Source organism: Vombatus ursinus, unplaced genomic scaffold (assembly GCF_900497805.2).
Source record: "Vombatus ursinus unplaced genomic scaffold, bare-nosed wombat genome assembly UNPS02014935.1, whole genome shotgun sequence".
Classification (NCBI taxonomy): domain Eukaryota; kingdom Metazoa; phylum Chordata; class Mammalia; order Diprotodontia; family Vombatidae; genus Vombatus; species Vombatus ursinus.
The window spans coordinates 1424531-1443982 of NW_020954713.1; the positions used below are offsets into that span (position 1 = coordinate 1424531).

The window sequence follows — 19452 nt, forward strand, 5'->3', positions numbered from 1 at the left end:
CCATAGCACCAAGGGTGGCAAAGAGGGTGGGAACAGCAGCTCCCGAGCCCCCTTCCCAGTTCTTCACAGTACAAATGCAGGTCAGATCTCAGTGGGGAGCCCGGCAGCAGGGCTGGGCACAGGGGGCCCCTCTTCTCGGGCCGTGTTCCCATCTGCCGCTCCTATCCTTTCCACCGACCCCTTCAGGCTGGGGAAGCCTAGATCCGAAAAAGGCCTCTGCTGGGACTCATCCCTCTACTTAGGGCGCAGGGCCAGGCCCCGTGGGGATGCCCAATAAATAATGAATTCAGACTACCACCCCCCCCCCCCCTTAGCGACCCTGGCAGGTTTTACAGCACATCTGGCGGAAATAGGCACGACTGCAAAACTGGAACTTGAACACGAGGGGGCAGTAGGCGACCTTGTTCACATCCCTGCACTCTGTGGGAGGGGAGAAAAGAAGAGTCATGCCTCCTGCCGGTTCCACTCTCCCATTAGCCCCAATGCCACCCCTGGCCAATACACAGTGCACAAGCTCCCCCAGAGCAGAAACACAGGCAGCATCTGATGAAATCACAGTGTGACAGATGGCCCACAGCGCCTCAACTAGGGCATGACATCTGGGGCTTCGTCCTAGGTCACTGAAATTTAGAGGTCAGAAAAAAATTGCCTCCCTTTAGCACCCTGCATCTGGTTAGCAAGAAGAGTGAGTTAATATTGGAAGTTGATGGGGCAGCTAGGTGGCACAGTGAATAAAGCACCAGCCCTGGAGTCAGGAGGACCTGAGTTCAAATCCAGCCCCAGACACTAGCTGCGTGACCCTGGGCAAGTCACTTAACCTCAGTCGCTATCAAAAATAAAAATGAAAGCTGACAGATCAAGGGTATTATTAATAACATTCATCCTGACCTGGGAGAGAACCCCTCTTGTGCTGGGAGTATGGGAGAGAGCGGGCTGAACAGTGCCTCTTTCATTTTCAGACCCATGTGTGTTCTCGAAAGGGGGAGCAGTAGGGAAGAGAGGGCTTCTCTTTTCTTCTTCTTTTTGGTGAGGTAATCAGAGTTAAGCGACTAGCCCAGGGTCACACAGCTAGTAAGTATCAAGTGTCTGAGGCCAGATTTGAACTCAGGTCCTCCTGACTCCAAGGCCAGAGCTCTATTCACTGCGCCACCTAGTGAGCTTTTCTTAGTAATCAATTTTCCACCGAGATCAACTGAATTTATCTTAATTACTTCTTGTATTAGTATCAGTTTGAGGATGAACTTGGAGCTGCTTGCTCCTGGAGTGTGGACATCAGGGGGTAAAATTTTGGGCTGGGTAGCTGCAAAACCCTATGACTTGCCTGGTGTCTGAAGGCTGCCTGTGGTTTGCCCCACCCAAGAGAAACGCAAGAACGGAGCCAGGAGCTATTGTCTGAGTATCCCACCCCACCCAGTCCCAGCTGACCAAGGCAGAGAGCTTGGCTTCATAAGATCCAGAGAGAGAATGGAAGGGAGGGGTCTGCAGAGGGCATCTCCCTCCTTCCCTTACTCTGCAGCCCCTCCGAGGAGAGGAAAGAAATCCAGGGGTTTGGGGTGGGGGTCTTTTTTGAGGTCAGAGAAGAGTTAACAGAATCTCAGAGATGGCAAAGACCTCTGAGGGCATCTCAACTACTCTATCTACCCCACACCTAAGCAGGAATCCCCTCTACAAAATCCCGACCAGCGGTCATCTGGCTTCAACTTGAAGACCTCTAGCACCACGGAATTCACCACTTCCTAAGGCAGCCCTTCTCCTTTGGGTTAGCTCTCATGTTGGGTTGTTTCAGCTGATACTGGAGCAGATTCAACCACCCTGCAATTCATCTCCTTGGAAAAAAACCATTGCAACTTATTCTGCCCTCTGGGGTCAAGCAGAGCAAATCTAATCCATCTGCCTCATAACAGCCCATCAGAGAATGGAAGATTGTGATCCTGTCTGCCCAAGGTCTTTTCCTTCAGAATAAACAACTCCCCTCTCCCTGGCAGATCTTTCAATTCCTCCCTATATGCCTCAGTCTGCATAGACCCCCTTCCTGCCTGGTCACCCTCCTCTGCCTTGCATCTTAGGTCTTTCCTAAGATATGGTGGCCAGACTAAATCCAAAACATTCAGACAGCGGGGCCAGAGGACAGACTGTAGACTTGTCATCTTTCTCCCACTCACAACCCCCTCCCCCCCTCCTTCTGGCCCTGGGGGAGTACCTTCAGGGCTGTCCCCAGGGGGGGTGGTCTGGCATTTGCTCTCACATTGCTGCATGGCCGGAGGCTGCAGGGCCTCAGGGCACTCCCAGGATGGCTGGCCTGTGTGTGCGGTGCACTGCACAGACCTCAGCTGCTGTCCGAAGCCACACTGCGCAGAGCACTGGAGACATGAGAGGGGAGCTTGCTGTGAATGTGGATATATGGATATCTGGAGACAGACAGTGTGGGAGCATGCACACACAGGTATGCAGAAAGGAAGTAAGAGTCAGAACTACAAGAGACCCAATGGTCACCTTGCCAGGGTCTAGGCTCAGCCTAAGGGCAGGGCTTCTCCCAGATTTTCCAGAAGAGGAAACATAGGCTCAGAGAGATGAAGGAACTTGCCTCATGCAGGAGATGCCAGGATTGAACAGAGTACTCTTTTTAGTTAGTTGGTCATTCATTCATTCAATTGGTCAGTCAGCCAATTGGTCAGTTAGTCAGTCTATCAATCGGTCAGTCAGTTGGCCGGCCAATCAATTGGTCAGTCATTGACCAATAAATTAAATGGTCAGTCAGCCAACCAGTTGGTCAGTCAGTCAGTCAATTAGCTGACCAATTGGTCAGTCAGACAGTTCAACAAGCATTTATTAAGTGCTTACTACGTGCCAGGCACTGTCCTAAGTGCTGGAGACACAGAGAAAAAGCACAAGGCTGCCTCTAGGTTCAAGTCTTGGCTCTGGCACTGGCTTCTTTTCATCTCACAGGGCCTTGGGGAAAGTGCTTTATAAACTTTTTAGTGTTCTACAAATGTGAGTTATTATTCTCCTGCCCAGCTCCTCCCCTCTTGCTCTGGAAGTTTTCCCAGGGTGGCTGCTCTTCCCCACAACTGGGGACTGAAAGTGGGGAAAATAAGCCAGCTTCTTGAGAAACTCGAGATTCTTGATCCTCCCAGCCAAAGTTCTCTCTTGTCTCTGAAATACGATAATAACAGCTGGCATTTCTAGAGCACCTGAAAGTCAGCAAGGTCCTTTAACATCTCATTTGATTCTCCCAACCACCCTGTGAGCTGGGGTTTATTATCCCCAAATGAGTTAAGATATGCAGAACTACCTTGCCGACCTTAAATGCTATGTCAATGCTAGTTATTATTATTATTATTTTAGAGATGAGGAAACTGAAGTTAAGTGACTTGGCCAGGGTTACATAGCTAGTAAGTCAGTCATGCCCTCTGAGGCTGGATGTGAACTCAGGTCTTCTGACTATGTCCAGCACTCTATCCAGTACATCACCCAGTTGCCTCAACATTTTAACTGATGTTGACTGACTGACTAGCCAAGGAAAGGGTTGGAGAAGTGGGAAAGGGCCACTAAGCATTCACCACTGTCCAAGTTTAGGGGTTTTTTTTGCCTGTAACTGATTGCCAGAGCCGAAAGTAACTCCTCTCTGTTTCCCAGCAAAGCCTAGCCTAGGGTCAGGCACATAAGAGACACTCATGTTTGTTGAATGCAGGTTTTCCTGCTCTGTCCTTTCCTTCCACCTGGAGTCTTCCCCAATCCAGTCCTTGGGGATCTCTACCTTAGGCCCTCCCCCAACCTGGGCCTGGAAATAACGGACTCCAAGCCAGCCCCCATACCTCTCCCCACTCGCCAGTCACCCAACGGGGTGGGGGACACTGGCGGAGGTTGCACCTCATGCTGGTGGGTGGCTTGGTAGCTGCTGGACACTGGGTAGAGGGCAGTGTGGCACTGTGGTCTCCACTCTTACACAGGACAACTCGATGTCGGAAGCCGGGCCCACAGTTGGGGGTACACTGGGGATGGAGGGTGGTATAAAGGATTTTGGCATTAGCAACCAGCTCTTCATGGATTTCCCTGAAGGCGATGTTAGCACTAATCTCCTCTATCAGTGGTTCTCAAAGTGTGGTCTGGGGACCCTTGAGAGTCTCCCCTCTCAAGGGGTCCTCAAGGTCAAAATTATTTTCAAAATAATACTAAATTTAATTTCTAACATGATAAATATAGACAGCTAATAACCCACATAAACAAAATCTCTTTGAGGTCCTTGATAATTTCTAAAAGTGTAAAGGGGTCCTGAGACCAAAAAATTTGAGAACCACTGTCTTATATTCTAGGCATTCAGGGAAAGTGAAGAGTAGAGGAAAAAGCCTTCCCTCTGCCAGTGGGCAGGGTGGGATGTAAATGGAAATCCATTCCAGGTTTAGCTGGGCCACCCTGACATAAACCAGGGGGTGGGGAAGCTGGGTGAGGGGTGGCGGGAGAATGGCATGAACAGAGTGGAAGAAGAGGTGATAAAAGAAGGATTAGAAGGGCAGGAACATTTTGGGTGGAAGTGGGAAAAGCAGGAAAGGAGATGGACCAGCTGAGGGAGTCTGGGCCATTTCGGGATGTGCCTGCCAGAGGCACAGAGGGTAGGGCTCACCTCGGACCAGTCAAGAGTAACCCACTCTGGTGGGCAGGCAGGGCTGTTGCAAGGCTCCAGCACATGGGGCCGGGGCTGGGTGCAGGCGCTGTCATCCAGAGCTTTCTCTTCATCTGCAGACACCCTGCGCTGACACACCACAGAACGGCTCCTCACCCCTGAGTTACAGCTCCGGCTACAGCTTGACCAGTTCCCCACTGCCCAGCTAGGGGAATGCAGAAGGTGGGGTGGGGTGAGGAGAGAAGAGTTATTTGTGCATTGATTTATCCAACACTGAGGTTGTTGTGGGGAGATACACTGTCCCTGTCTTCTTGGGGTTCAGACACTGGAAATAAAAGTGCAAAGAATGAAATAGGGCCTGCTCACAATGGTCTGACATCACTGGATCATAGATTTCAAGTTGGAATGAACCCTAGAGGTGATCTAACTCTAAATTCTCATTTTACTGATGAGGAAACTGAGTCCCAAAGACTTGCCTAAAGTCACATGAGAAGTGGTGCAATCAGGATTTGAAACCAGTCCCTCTGCCTCATAGCCCCATGAGGAAAGGACCCTAGAGGAGCCTTACCTGAGCCCCTCAAAGAGTGAGGCTTTGCCTGACCTCTTCCCCCTGGCCTCTGGCCCAGGTACTCACTCTGGGGGGCAGGGTTCCGTGTTGCATGCCCGCTGGCGTTTGGGCAGCTTGCTGTGGGGGCTGCAGTGGTGAGGGGCCACCGTGGAGCTGTCCAGCTGCTTCCGACACTCTGCAGCCTGTACCTGGCTACCTGGGGATGGGGAGGGGCCAGCTCAGCTCCCAGGTCCTATCCTGCCCATCCCAATCCTCACCCCACCCTTGCACCAAAGGACCCTGAAAAGAGTTTTCACAAGGACCAGAGCTAGGAGCCTGGATTCCTGAGTTTCCTTTTCCAGCTTGGCTTGAGAGCTACCCACACAGGCAGGCTCTAGTGCCTTCCCCTCCTGGGACCTCTATCTTCCTCCCTCCTTGTCTCCTCCTCCCCTCCCCCTCAGGGTCTAGCTCCACTCGGGGCTTCCATTGCTTCTCCAGAATCCTCCCTTCCTTAAACCCCTGGGGGGGCCTCTAGTCCCTTCCTAGCATCTTCCTTGGCCCACCCAGCACTGGACAGCCTCACCGCCTGCACACAGGGCAGAGCACTTGGTCCAGGGTGTATAGTGCCAGGCATATGGGGGCATGGCCTCATGAGAAATCGGTGCATTGAAGCGGTATCGGATTCCCTGGAGCTCAGATCGGGTCAGGACCTGGTGGGAATGGGGTGAAGATGAAGGTGAGAGACCCTCACATTCTGGGCGCACTGAGGGGGCCAGGACATCTCAAAGGAAGAAAGTCAAGAGTTTCCCACCAAAACCCCCTACCCTAGGCCCAGGATGCCTTACCAGGAACTCTCCCAGCTTGTGCTAGATCAAGTCTGGTCTTGGGGACTGAGCTCCCCAAAAGGAAGGAGCTGCCTGGCCAAACCTCTGCCCCCCATCTCTCATCTTATCCCCCCTCCCTCTCTTAGCTTTATGGTTACCATGACAATGATCGTGATGTTGGTTGGGCCCAAGGCCTCCAGAATCTGGGGTTGGTCTGGCCCATGGTGTAGCTGAAAGACGGTCCCAGCCAGGGGCAAGCGGTGGGGCTGTGGGGTCTTGGGCAGCCCATCCAGGAGAAAGGCATCATCTTCTCCTTTTAGGGCTAGTACAAGGCAGGAGGGTCAGTACAATAGGAGCAGGGGTGGGGGTGGGGATGAATCAGGTACACCTCCCCCTCCCCCAACAAACCTTTGTCCCCAAGTCGTTTTCCTCTACCTCCTCCCATGGATCATGCCCTCCAGTCCCTGAATACCCAAGGTACCCCATTCTCTCTCACCAAGGTGGCTGAGGGATGGATTCGAATCCTGAATGGAAATGTGGACAGAGCCCTTGGGAATCCAAATGACCTCTTCATACTCTGGAAAATAGGCCCCAAATGTCCACCTCATAAAGGGATTCATCCCCATGGCCTCCTCTTCCCCAACCTGGTCATCCCCTCTCTTCTTTCCACCACCAAATTAATTTGTCCTTTCCCCACAATGCTATCCTCATCTATCTTTCCATTTCCCCTGTGCTCTCCATCTTGTCTGTGATCTTCTCCATCCTGTTCCTTCCCCCTCCCCTCCCCTCTACCCAGCAGACCCTCCCCATTCCCTTCCTAAGATCTGAGGCCACCCAAGACAGGAGGGATATTCTGCCCCCTGTCTCCCCAGGATAGATTGGGCTGCTGTCTGAGTGTGAGAGGCCACCGGGCACTGACCCCCCTAACCCACCAGGCACAGGGTTGGTGCAGAACTGCCAGGCTCTTACCGCCCTTGGGGATGGCCCCAGAAAATACACCCTCGAGGGTCTCGCAGGAGCTGCCATCACCCCCACACACCCGACATTTATCCTCCCGAAGGTCTGAACCCAGGACTCGGTCGCAGCCTACGTGCTGGAGGGGGGGTGGAAATCTTCAGGGAATGGACCTTGGGTTACCCCCACCTCTCTTGTACATCTCTTCCTCTATTGTTATTGTGACCACCTGTGGTCACAGACACCTGCAGTGGCCTCCTCATAGGCCCATCACTCTTTAACTCATTCAACGCATAAGTCTGGTCTCATGCATATATCTGGTCATGCCTCTCCTCTGCTCTAAAACATCAATGGCTCCCTACTGCCCACTAAATAAACTTGTAACTCCTTTGCCTGGCATTCAAGGCCCTCCGTGATGTGGCCCATCCTTCCCTTTCCAGCATGATCTCACATTACTCTCCTCCATGGAGCCTATGCTCCAGCCAAATTGGATGACCATCCCCCCAACAGCTTTGGATTCTCTCCCTTGTGTCTTTACATAGCCTAGTGTCCATGTCTATAATGTCCTGCTCCCAGCTGAGTCCTTCCCCACCCATTCCAGTAACAGCCTTTCCCCTCACACCTCACACAACACACAGAGAACACAGGGTCTTTGCTCTACAGTGTATTAGGGTTAGCCAGGCTTTAATCCCCTTCTAGAGGGTAAGCCCCATGAGGACAGGAACTATGTCTCATCCTGGTATCTCCCCCAGTGCCTAACACAGAGCTGTGTATCTAGTAGGTGACAGTAAATGTTGACCTGCACTGTCCCTTATCACCGACTGATGCCCCATCCCTGCTCTCCCCTATCCCGCCCCCTCCAACTGACTTTCTCCACCTTGCACTCTCCGTTGACACAGATGTCCACGGTGTCCAACCGGCATGGCGTCCCATCCACCACAGCTGCTGCCCGCTCGGTGTAGAAATTGAAGCCTTCCGCCAGGCAGGTAAGGGAGCAGGACTTCACACCCCCTAGGAGGCATAGCAGCTGTCACGAATCTCAGAGATGGAGGAGACAGCAGAGGCCGGCCAGACCGACTCAAGTCTGAACGAGAATCTGGCCTTACCACACCCAACCAAAGGTCCATCCAATCATTGCCTGAAGACCTTATGTGAGGGCAAACACACTTTTTCCTGACGCGGCCCATTCACTTTGAGTCACCTCCAATGATTGCAAAATTTTTCTGGACAGTAAGCCTACATTTTCCACTTTCTACCTTTGTCCCCATTGATTCCAGTTCTGCCCTCTGGGCCAAGGAGAACACATTCAGTCCCTCCTGCGGTAACAGACCGTCAGCTGCTAGAAGGCCACCCTAAACTTTCTCTTCTTCAGACTAAACACGGCTAGTTCCAATCCTCATATACCATAGTCTCAAAACCTTCCATCATTCTGATCTTACTTAGAGAACTGGCGACGTCAGAGGGGAGAGAGTGAATGGGCAAGCAAGCATTTACTAAGCACCTGTTGTGTGCCAGGCACTGTGCTAAGATAATATAAATACAAGGAAAAAAATAGTTCCTGAACTCAAGGAGTTTATATTCTAATAAGGGACACTCTCTAGATTATCAGTCCCTTAAACTGTGCTGCTGAGACCTGAGCGTCATACTCCGGATGGGGTCTGAGCAGGGCAGAGAATCAAGGTGGCTCCTGCCTCCCTAGTCTCAGGCTCTAAAGCCTCCCTTCTGCTTACAGACTGAGCTGATAGTCAGTGCCAGTTCTGTGCCTAGTCTGCCCTCTCACTGAGTAAGGGGTAGGGGTGCTAGAGAGTAGTTTCTGTTTAGCCTGCCAGGACCTTGGAGCAAGGGTTTCTAGGGAAGGAGCAGGGCTGGCTGAAAGGAGGCGGGCAGGGGACGTTCTTCAGTGTTCATGCCTAGACACAGGATTTACAAAATGATGCGAAAGTGGGCACTGGATTTCTTTGAGAGGTGGTGTGGTGCAGTGGAGAGACTTGCAGATCTAGAAAGGGACCTTGGAAGGTCATCATGACTGGTCCAGTTCCCCCCCCCCCCCCCCCCCGCCCCGTTCCCTGCAGGGCCACCCTTTGCAGTATCCTAGGTAAATACAATGTGGTTGGAAACTACATTCAGTGCAGAAGGTGAAGGAAGTGAGGACGAGGGATTCCCTCTTGATCTGATCCTTAAAAGAAACAGGAGTTGGGAATTTGTTGAAATTAAAAGAAGGTTTAGAAGAAGGGTTCTTAACTTTTTTTTATATTATGGACTCCTTTGTCAGACTGTTAAAGCCTACGGCCCCTTTATAAGACATTCATATTTAAAGGAAATGCTAAATTTCAGTGAGAGGTTAGTGAAAATAAAAATGCAGTCCTCTCCCCACCTCCCGCCCATGTTGATGCACCTTTCTAAAATCTCTGTGGGGATTCTAGGTCAAGAACTTCTGGTCTGGAGGAAGGAGACAGCATTGGCACGTAAGCCGTGATGAGCTGACAATAAATATCCACTCTTCTCCCCCAATTCTTAATTTCACTTCTCCCCATCCTTAATTTCCACCTAATTGGCCCAGTTTTTTTTTTCTGGGAGCTGAGTCACTGTCATATCCTCTGGGCTCCCAGAGCACTTCGATCCCCTCTGGTCCCTCCACCCAGGTGTGGACAGCCTCCTCTTCCTCTTAGCTATAGCTGATAAGCTGGTGAATGTCTCAGAGAGAACAAAGCCCCTGACTTGGGTGCAGGTTTTTGATTTTCTATTTTCCCTTGAGATTCCTTATTTCTCCCATTCCTTAGCCATGGGTCCTTGCCTCCCTCCATTTTCTCAGGAGGTCCACTCACCTCCCCGGTATGTCTTCCATGTATAATATTTCCCCCGGAAAGGGACACTGTCAAATTCTGAGCACTGCACCTCCCTGAAGTCCTGAGAGCCTGGGGGACAGTCCTGGTGGGATGGCAAACAGAGCATCACTGAGTGGAAAGGGGCCCCAGAGAATGTAGGGTGCACCCCTTACCTGAACAAGGATCCCCCTACAACACCCCTGGCAAACATTGTCCAGCCTCTGCTCTGAAAATAGGAAACTCATTACTTTTCTGAGATGGCCTATTCCACTTTTGAATGACTTTAATAGTTAACTTACACAATGCCAAAATCAGCCTCTGCAATTCTTCCCATTTCACCCTCACTGCCCACTGGTGCCAAGCTTCTGTCTTCTGGGATCCAGAGGATGCTCAGAAAATCATATGTTTAGAGCCAGAAGGGATCTAAGTGGCCATCTAGTCTAACCACTCATTTTATAGATGGGGAAACTGAGGCCCAGGAAAGTAATGTGCCTTGTGCAAGGGCACAGAGATAATTGTTGGAGGTGGGATAGTGGTGAGGGATGAGGGAAGATAGAGGACACGTTCCTGATTCCTGAGGTCCCCATTGGCTTAGATGGATCCGGTCCATATCCTAAAGTCAATATGCCTGTGTGTTCGGTTTTGAGGACAGTGGGTACACAAAAGGACCAAAGAATGCAGAAGAAGGGCCTTCAGACATAGGGAAAGGAGACTGTTTATGGGTCTGCAAGATCCAACTGTAGTGACAGGGCCTTAAGTGAGGTGTTTTGAAGAACTTTCTACCTATAAAGTTGTAAGGCAGGAAAATGGACTTTATTCTTGTATTTATTTCTTCTCTCTCCTGCCCCTCCTCACACAGCATCTGAGAGGGGGCCATCTAGTCTGACCCACACCTAAACAAGAAACCTCTCTATAATATAGGCAGGAAAATACCATCCAGTTGCTGCTTCAAGACCTCCAATGAGAGGAACCTCCCCTCTCCCACTGCCCCCACACTTTTCAGAGGCAGCCCATTCTGTCTTTAATTGGCAGGAAGTTTTTCTTTATATAAGTCCTACCTTGGTTTTAGGAATTTTTTTTTTAGGATAGGCAATGGGGTTAAGTGACTTGCCCAGGATCACACAGCTAGTAAGTGTTATGTGTCTGAGGCTAGATTTGAACTCAGGTCCTCCTGAATCCAGGGCTGGTACTCTATCCACTGCACTACCTAGCTGCCCCTGGTCTCTGCAATTTCTACCCATTCTCCCTGCTTTTTCCCTTGGGGGCCAAATGGAATACATCTAGGCATTTGATGTAACTGCCTTTCAGATACTTGAACTCTGCTATCATATTCCCCTGAGCTTTTCCTAATGATGACGGCAGTCCAAAAGACTAATGCTGGCTTGCGCTCACTGCACCAAGTGAGCGCTGCATCGTGAAACGTTCTGAACGTCATCTCTACCATTGCTGGTCATTCTCTTCTGCACGCTCTCCAGCTGATCGACATCATTCCCAAACTGAGCACAGCCTTCCAGCTGTGGTCATACCTGGACCAAGTACCATCATCTCCCTGGTTCAGTTAGTCAATCCCCAAGTATTTAATAGGCTCCTACTGTATGCCAGGCATCATGGTAGGCAATGGGGCTACAAATTCAAAAGCAAGACAAGTTCCTGCCTTGAAGAAGCCTACATTCTACCGGGAGATGCAACATGGCCACACGTAAGTTCTGAATTATGCCTTTCTTGGTGCAGTCCAAGTTAATCTTTTGGGCTGACATCATCGCATTATTGATCCGTCTTGAGTATTCAAGTCATCAAAACCCCCAGATCTTTTCCAAACTACCCTCTAACCAGGCTTCTCTTGCTTTGTATTTGTGAAATTGATTTTTTAAACCCACGAGTAGAACTTTATATTTGTCCCTAGTAAAATTAATTTTGCTAGAGTCTGCTTGGTGTTCTAGCTTGTAAAGATGTGTTTTGGGGGATTTTGAGTCTGTTATACAGCACACTAGCTAACAAACATGCAGAAGGGGGATCTTGGTACAGTGGTAAGAGCAAGGTTCGAGTCAAAGGATGTGGGTTCAAATCTCGCTTCTATCTTCATGTCCTTGGTCACTTCCCTTCCCTGTCTGGTTTCCTCATCTGCAAAATGAAGGGGTTGGCTATATCGAACTGAGTGCTTTCTTGATGGGGGGGGGCGGGAGGGAGGAAGAGAGAGAATTTGGAAATCAAAGTTTTCAAAACGAATGTTAAAAATTGTTTTTACATGTAACTGGGGAAAAATAAAATAATAAATTTTTAAAAAGAGCAAGAACCACCCCAAAAAGTGAGGGGGCTGGGCTAGATGACTTTTGAGGTCCCTTTTAGCTTCAGATCTATGATCCTATCCATTCATCGAAGTCAACAGTGGTGTCCAAGTATATGGGTTACCAAGCTGGAGATCTCCTTCTAGGTTGGCGGAAAGCCATTGGTATGTACACCGTGGGACCTCCAAGTTTCCCTATTTATACTGCTAGGATCACCATCCCTCAAGCCACTCAAGCTTGAAACCTTGTTAGCTGACTCGTATCTCTTCCTCACTTCTCACATCCCATCAGGTGCTAAGTCCTTTTGATTTTTCATCCACGACCTTTCTTATGTTTGGCTCCCATCTCTTCTCATGTGGCCACCACAGGTCTTATCCACTCCTAATTGCAGAAGAGTGAGAGGCCACCAGGTGCAACATTTGCCTACTTTAGGCTCTGAGGATTGAGGAAAGGAGGACTGGGGGCTGAAAGAAGGGGTATTACTTACATCTGTGTTGCAGGACCGATAGCGACGACGTTCCCCTAGGCAATATTTGCCTCCAATTGTTGGCCTTGGGGAGATAGAGACATAGAAGAAATTAGAGGAGGGTTTTTTTGGGGGGAGAGGACAGAGTGTAGATTCTGATCCCTAAGCTTTGCTTCTGGCTGGGGCCTCCAAGGTGAGCTTGGGAAGGAGGGACGCCCTGAGCATATGGGACCTATCATGGGTATGTGTCTCCCCATCCCTCAGCAGCCTCCCTCCCACCCCTGGAGGAGGCCTGAGCTGAGGGGACACAGAAGAGATGAGTGATTCAGGAATGGTGTTTTGTGGGCATGTGTTTGAGAGAGACAGAAGGACAGACAGATACAGGGTGACTGACCTGGGGCTGTCACACTGCCGGCTGGAAGAGGAGACGCCACCCCCGCAGGTCCGACTGCACTCACCCCATGAGGTCCAGGGGCCCCAGGCCCCATCCACGCCCTCAGGCCGTGACCCAAAGGGGACGCACACCCGCTTGTAGCACCACTGTAGGGGCACCGTCCTGATGGTTACAGCTCCCACCAGGACCGAAGCCCCAGGCAGCACCTTCAGCTTTCCCAAGCCATCAGGTGCTCTTCAGATGAAGACAATGATGACAAACCTAACATTTTTTATGTCAATTTAAAGACTGTCAAATGTTCTAGACAAATTCTATCATTTGACCCTTACCACAATCCTCTGAGGCAGGCCCTATAGCCCCATTTTACAGATGGGGAAACTGAGGCTGCGAGGTTGAATAATTTGCCCATGGTCACACAAGTGTCGCAGGGGAAATTTGAACCCAGATCTCCAGGTCCAGCACTCTATTGTACTATGAGGGTAGCAGAGGCTGAAGCTACTACCTGGGCCAGGTGGGAAGAGGGACACTGAAATACTCACCCCCTTGTCGATGGTGCTGCTCTGGCACAGTGTGCCCTCAGCGGCTGGGATGCTGTTGGTGATGCACCGGTTGCTTTTGCTCAGGCACCAGAGTTCACTACAGACCTCCTGGGGGAGGAGAGAGGTCCAGATAAGTCCCTGTAGTACCCAAGGTAAGGGCCACCTAGTCCTGGAGTACCTGGCAAACTCCCTAAATTAACTCCTGGGGTCCAACTTCAGGGAGAAGGAAAAGGAGACAGAAGGGAACACAGATCTCCAAGGTCATCGATTTTAGCCTCCCCTCCTCTCTCTAGTCCATCCTTCAAGGCCAACTTTAGCTGAAGCCTTCCCTGGGCCATCCTGCTAAACATGGCTCCTACCCTTCCCTGAATCTCTAATCCTTTACTTGATCACAACTCCTCACTCAGCTTATTCCGCACTAAATATCATGACTGGAAGGGACCTTTAGAGGTCCTAGTCCAACCCCTTCATCTTACAAATAAGGAAACTGAGGCAGAGGAAAAGGAAATGACTTGCTCAAGGTTCCACAGCTGAGAAGTGGCAGAGCTAGGATTCAAACCCAAACCCGAATCCAAAGTTCTTACTCCATTAGGAATCTCCCCACAGGCTGTCCATGGCCTACTCATCTTGTGTTTCTAGGCTCCTTCCCTCACCTTGGACTCAAAGCTGTCTTACTCCTTGCTTTGCTCCTATCCATCCATCCATCCATTCCCTGTGGAATTGCGTGTGTGTGTGTGTGTGGGTGTGGGGGAGTCCCTTCACCCTTCCCTGTCCTTTTCCATCATTCCCTTTCTTAGAGTTCATTAGGGTTTACTCTTCTATCCTAAACAAATGACTTTTCTAGTCTTTTCCTGTCTTTTCCTGCCATATGGTCCACGGGTTTTGTCCTGAGCATAGTTGGGAAACCACTGGGTCCTGGATCTATTTCTCTGACATCCTGCCACCCTCTTCTATCCCCCTCCGAGTTTTTCCATCCTCCTCCCCCAACGCAGCCCCACTGCCAACCCTAGCATCCTTCCCAAGTTCCCATCACCATCATGGGCTAGAAGGAGATCAGGCAGAATGCGCCTTCTGAGGTTCTCTTAGCTTTTGAAGGGAGAGAGGGAGAGAGAGAGAGACAGAGAGAGAGACAGAGAGACAGACAGAGAGAGAGACAGAGATAGAGGAGAGACAGAGACAGAGAGAGTCAGAGAGGGAGGGAGAGGGAGAGAGAGATATAGAGAGACAGAGAGGAGAGACAGAGACACACACAGACAGACACAGAGAGAGAGACTGAGAAATGGGGACACAGAGACAGAGACACAGACAGACAGAAGTAGCTTCAGAAGGCATCTAGTTCAACCTGCTCCTAAACTCAGAGTCTATCTTCCACCACCCTAACAAATGGTCACCCAGCCTCTGCTTGAAGACCTAACTAACAAAGGGGAACCTTTCACCTCCCAAGCCAGCCCACCCCACTTTGACACGGCTTCTAATTATTAGGAAGTCTTTGCTGACATTGATTCAAAATCATCCTTCCTTCCAGCTTTGACAGAACTAAAGAAAGGATGTGGCTGGTGTCCCCACCTCATCCTAGGAGTTGTAGTTTCCATGGAGTGGTTGTGTCGGGGGGAGGGCGAGGCTGGGAACCTTTTGGCTGGTCCAGTGACCCTGGGCAGGACAGGACAAGACAGGGCAGGGCAGGGTGTGATGTTTTCAGTGAACACTTGGGAAAATGTTTAGTGTAATGGGAAACATACACCAGAATGAAGAGGTGGGGTGGGAAATGGAGAGATTTACTGAAGCTAAGCAGACTTTAACTGGGACTGGGGTCATCTGGGAGAAAGCCCATCCCTCCCACAAAGCCCTCCTGCAGATAGAATCCAGGCAGGGACACAGCTTGGTGCAGTGGGTCAGTTGGGTTCCAGGGCAGCCATTCTGACCTGGAGCCAGAGGGCGTGAGGCCCAGAGAGGAAAGGACCCAGGGGCCCCGGAGGGCTGGCAGAGACATCTAGCTCCAGCTGGCCCAGGGGGTGGAATCGGGGCAGTCTAAGTAACAGGGAAGGATTCCAAGGCTTGGGGCAAGAGCAGGGGGCCAGGTTCTGGCAGGGGAGTGAACAGAGAGTTCCTGGAAGGGACTTTTGAATGCTTTTAACCTATGCCAGGCTGTGAGGGGGCACTCTGTCCGGGAACAGCCCACAACAACTCTGATGTTAAGCAAGAAGAAAAGGGAAGAGCAGACTGATGTTTCCTTTGGGAGAAATGATCTCCTAGGAGTTAGGGCTGGCAGGGAACTTAGGGGTCATTGAGTCCAACTCCCACGTTTTAATGAAGCCTAGGGAGGGGGCGCTGGGATTTGAACCTGGTGTTCTGAGTCCAAATCCAGTGTTGGGTTGTTTTTTTCTTTCCCTTTTTATTTTCTTCCCTACATCATACTGCCTCTTGGCCTATGGGGGAATATCAGCATTCCAGAAGATAAAAGTGAAAACATGTTCTGCGGGAGGTCAAGCTGAGTCCCTCAGATGTTGCAAGGATTACAGAGAAATTTGGTTGGCAGATTTTGGAATCTGGTGATTTGAGAAAATCCTTGGGGCTTTTTTTTTTTTTTTAAACTCCCATCTGTCCTCTGTTGGGGAGAGTAAGAGAGATACTGGGAAAGCTAGAGCTGGGAAAAAGAAACTCAGCAGTGGGAACAGGTAGTGGAAGCCAGAAAACAACAGACCTGAGGTCTATTAGAGAAAGAAAGGAGGAGGGTAGGACCTAGAGCTGGCCAAATTAGAGTGGTGTTCTGGAGAAAGAAGGCAGTAGTAGGAAGTCCAGTGTACTCCTGTCCTCACTCTTCCCTCTGCTACCCCCAGCATACTTGCCCTATAACTTGTGGTGGGGGTGAGGTGGAGTGGGGTGGGGTTTGTCATTCATACAGATCTCTCATTATAGGTTTCAAATATTTTTAGAAGCAACAATAGCTCAGGTAACAACAGGCTGAATCATAAGATCTGGGGCAGGAAGGGCTCTCAGAGATTATCTAGTCCAAACTTCTCATGGTAGAGATGAAGAAATGAGTCAGGTAAGAGAAGGACCTTGTAGGAGGACCCACCCAGTTAGTAAGTAGCAAAGCTAGAATTTAAATCCACATTCTCTGACTCCATATCCTGTGTGCTTTCTACCACACTTCATTGCCAGGTACCATTAAGGTCTCTTAGAGGAATATAAATGAATCCATTCTCCCCCCACCCCACCTCCATATGCACATACTAACACCATGAGTTCCCCTACAGTCTCAGGCTAATCCAGAAATTTTCCCTCGGGTTGTCTCAGCTTCAGATGGACTCTATAGTTTTTCCTCTGCCTCTCAGCCTCAGCCTGGCCTCAGAGTCTGGCCTCACAGCCTCTCCAGGGCGAACAGACTAGAATAAGTGAGCGATCAGGACAGAGGCACACTAGACCAAGAGTGAGGAGTCCTGGAGAGAGGCCAAGGAGATAGAAGAGGATTTTCTGAAGGCCAGGAACCAGGAAAAAAAAATCCAGGAAATGTCATTGCACAGTTAAGAGAGGTTTAGGACTCTCTGCAGCTCAGCTCCAAAGAGTTGGGAGAGGATTTTGGCAGAGCTGAGCCATTCTAGCCAGAATAAGAAGTCTCTCTTCCTTGGAAGTCCAGCCATCTGGCAGTGTACCAGTGGAGCTATCTATCATGCGGTGAATCTAGCCTCCCTCAACCTGACCAGGAAGCTCTAAAATTTCTCTTTCCCATGGCATGGCTTAGTACATGACTGGGCAACAGAAAGTAACATCTTATATTTAATGGATGGATGGAAACTTGGCCATCTGGTTACAGGTTAGTTTGCATGGCCTTAGGAGGCATGGATATATTGATTGGTAGATAGATGGAATAGATGGATGGATAGAATAGATTGATGGATGTATGGGACAGAATGATGGATGAAGGGAAAAGCCTCATGGATGGAGAGATAGATGGATGGATTCAGGGATGGAATAAAGAGATGAACAGAGAGGGGTGGACAATGAATGGATGGACCTATGAATGGACAGGTGAATAGATGGCATGGATGAATGTAATACTCATGTAAACCTCAGCACTTCACACTCAAGTTAGAACAAAAGTTGTTTTTTTTTTTTTGCTAGTCTCCCTCCCTTTATTCTCCTCACAATCTTGTCCAACTTTCCCTGTCAATGAAAATTGTGTTTCCATATCATCTAACCCCTGCCAAAACTTAAAAACATCTCCCTGATACCCTGGAGCTAAAACCCAGGCTCTTCAGCTCATTCTTCAAGGACAGCTCTGGGTTGTTGTGGCCTCCCATTTATAGGATAATTACACATCAGACTCAGACAGGTTCTTAGAGTTCAACCCCCTTCATTCCACACACGGGAAAACCAAAGTCCATGGTTACATATTGGCAAGAACAGGACTAGAACCCAGGTCTCCTGACTCCTGGGTTCTATCCACCATCCTACAGGCTCCTCCCCTAACAGTCACTGCCCCAGTCAAGCAAATCTCCTCACCCTCCCCTCTTCATACTTTAAATCCTCTAGTTTATAGCCAAGACAGAGACAGAGACAGAGAGAGAGAGACAGAGAGACAGACTGTGTGAGCTCTTTCAGAGCTTAGTCTGCAGGTCCCACCATCCTCCTGGGGAGGGAGACAATGGAGGTAGGCTCTAGCTCCTGTTGGCCACATCACTCCACCTCGAATGGCATCAGGAAGACATTCACTGATGTCTATGGCTCTTCTTTCTCTCCAGCTTAATGGGTGGGAGGTGGGGATCCTGAGGTTTGGGGGCTTCCAAAGTACTGGATTTGGGCTAAGACTAGAGACTTTTTGCTTGATTAGCTTCGCTAGGCTAATTCAAGAGTTCTGAGATTCTCCTGTCCCCTCTTTTTCTCTCTTCTCACAGCTTCCACCAAGCTTCCCCCTTCAGAACCTCCCCCTATCTCTTACTGGTTCCTTTCTTTCCTTTCCTTTCTATCCACCATCCTGTAAGATCTTCCCTTAATACTCATTACCCCTGCCCCAACACACATAAACACACACACACACACACACACACAAACACACACACACACACACTGTTCAGGGCACAGGGCTATATCAACACTTTTGAGGTATTTCAACTACTGAGGTAGCTGGAGGCAAAAAGCTGATGGTGTCCTTAGAAGCATGCTGTTCTCCAGGGCTTTATGACTGGTTAGCACAAAGGAGTCCCTGCTCATTTCCTCAGGGCTCCCAGAGCTTCTCATCCCACATTTCTGCCCGTGTGTGTCAAGGTCCTACAACCTCAGAGAACCAAGATCTCATGACCTCTGACACAATCATGATAAATGATAGGGAAGGACTTGAAAGTCTTGAAAACAGCTATCCATCACCTTGAAACACAGGGGTATCACTGTCTAGCCCTCTGATATAATCTGTACCTAAGATTTCAGGCAGCAGTCTGATGCATGAGACTGACCTGCTGGGACACACACAGCACAAATATAGGAACACAGAAGCCAAGCTCCCTAGAGCTTCTGCTGTTCGACACAAGGAAGACTCAAGGAAGTCTCTTGGTCTTTGTTTCTTGAACACACAATTGACTCTTCAGTGTGAGAGCCAGGACAGAAACACTGGCCTAGAAGCATGGAACAGTTCTGCTTTTAGACACGACGTTCCAAAGTCTTAATGTAGTTTTAAGACTTGTGGGACACCCTGTCTAGTGGCTACAGTGTGGCCCCTGGGTTGGGGCGGGGGTGAGGCTGAGAAGAGAAGCTGGTACCCTTGTGAAGGCTATTGGCAACAGCTACTACATTCCTGCTCCACAGATCAATTGTCCAAGACTTCCTGATTATAACAACCACTCAGTCTCCCTCCCTCTTGCCCTGGACAGCCAGCCTATAGGGGCTGTAGGGTTGGGCAGGCAGGAAGGAAGGGTGGGCTGGCATTGTCCCCTTTGCCCCCCTCCCATCCCACCCAGTACCAGTACTCCCTTGTCTCCCCACCTCCCCCACCTCAGGACCCCA

General features: G+C 49.9%; 1 protein-coding gene across 8 annotated transcripts in view; it reads right to left on the bottom strand.

The window, feature by feature from the left end:
• Positions 1–303: 303 nt before the first annotated feature.
• ADAMTS10 (ADAM metallopeptidase with thrombospondin type 1 motif 10) overlaps positions 304–19452 on the bottom strand; it is a 34253-nt gene continuing 15104 nt past the window's right edge. For 3 of the 8 annotated variants that reach the window (XM_027844125.1, XM_027844126.1, XM_027844123.1), the window contains 14 exons: positions 13456–13563; positions 12917–13062; positions 12544–12607; positions 9772–9874; positions 7815–7957; positions 6962–7085; positions 6489–6569; positions 6151–6314; positions 5752–5878; positions 5256–5385; positions 4622–4826; positions 3816–3992; positions 2201–2360; positions 304–420 (listed from right to left, as the gene is read on the bottom strand). In XM_027844125.1, coding sequence (XP_027699926.1) covers positions 311–420; positions 2201–2360; positions 3816–3992; positions 4622–4826; positions 5256–5385; positions 5752–5878; positions 6151–6314; positions 6489–6569; positions 6962–7085; positions 7815–7957; positions 9772–9874; positions 12544–12607; positions 12917–13062; positions 13456–13563 — 1842 coding nt within the window. In that variant the 3' untranslated portion in view covers positions 304–310. Of the gene's footprint in view, positions 421–2200; positions 2361–3815; positions 3993–4621; positions 4947–5255; positions 5386–5751; positions 5879–6150; positions 6315–6488; positions 6570–6961; positions 7086–7814; positions 7958–9771; positions 9875–12543; positions 12608–12916; positions 13063–13455; positions 13564–19452 lie in introns of those variants that run through there. The other 5 variants (XM_027844124.1, XM_027844127.1, XM_027844129.1 and 2 more) reach the window with 5 other exon arrangements.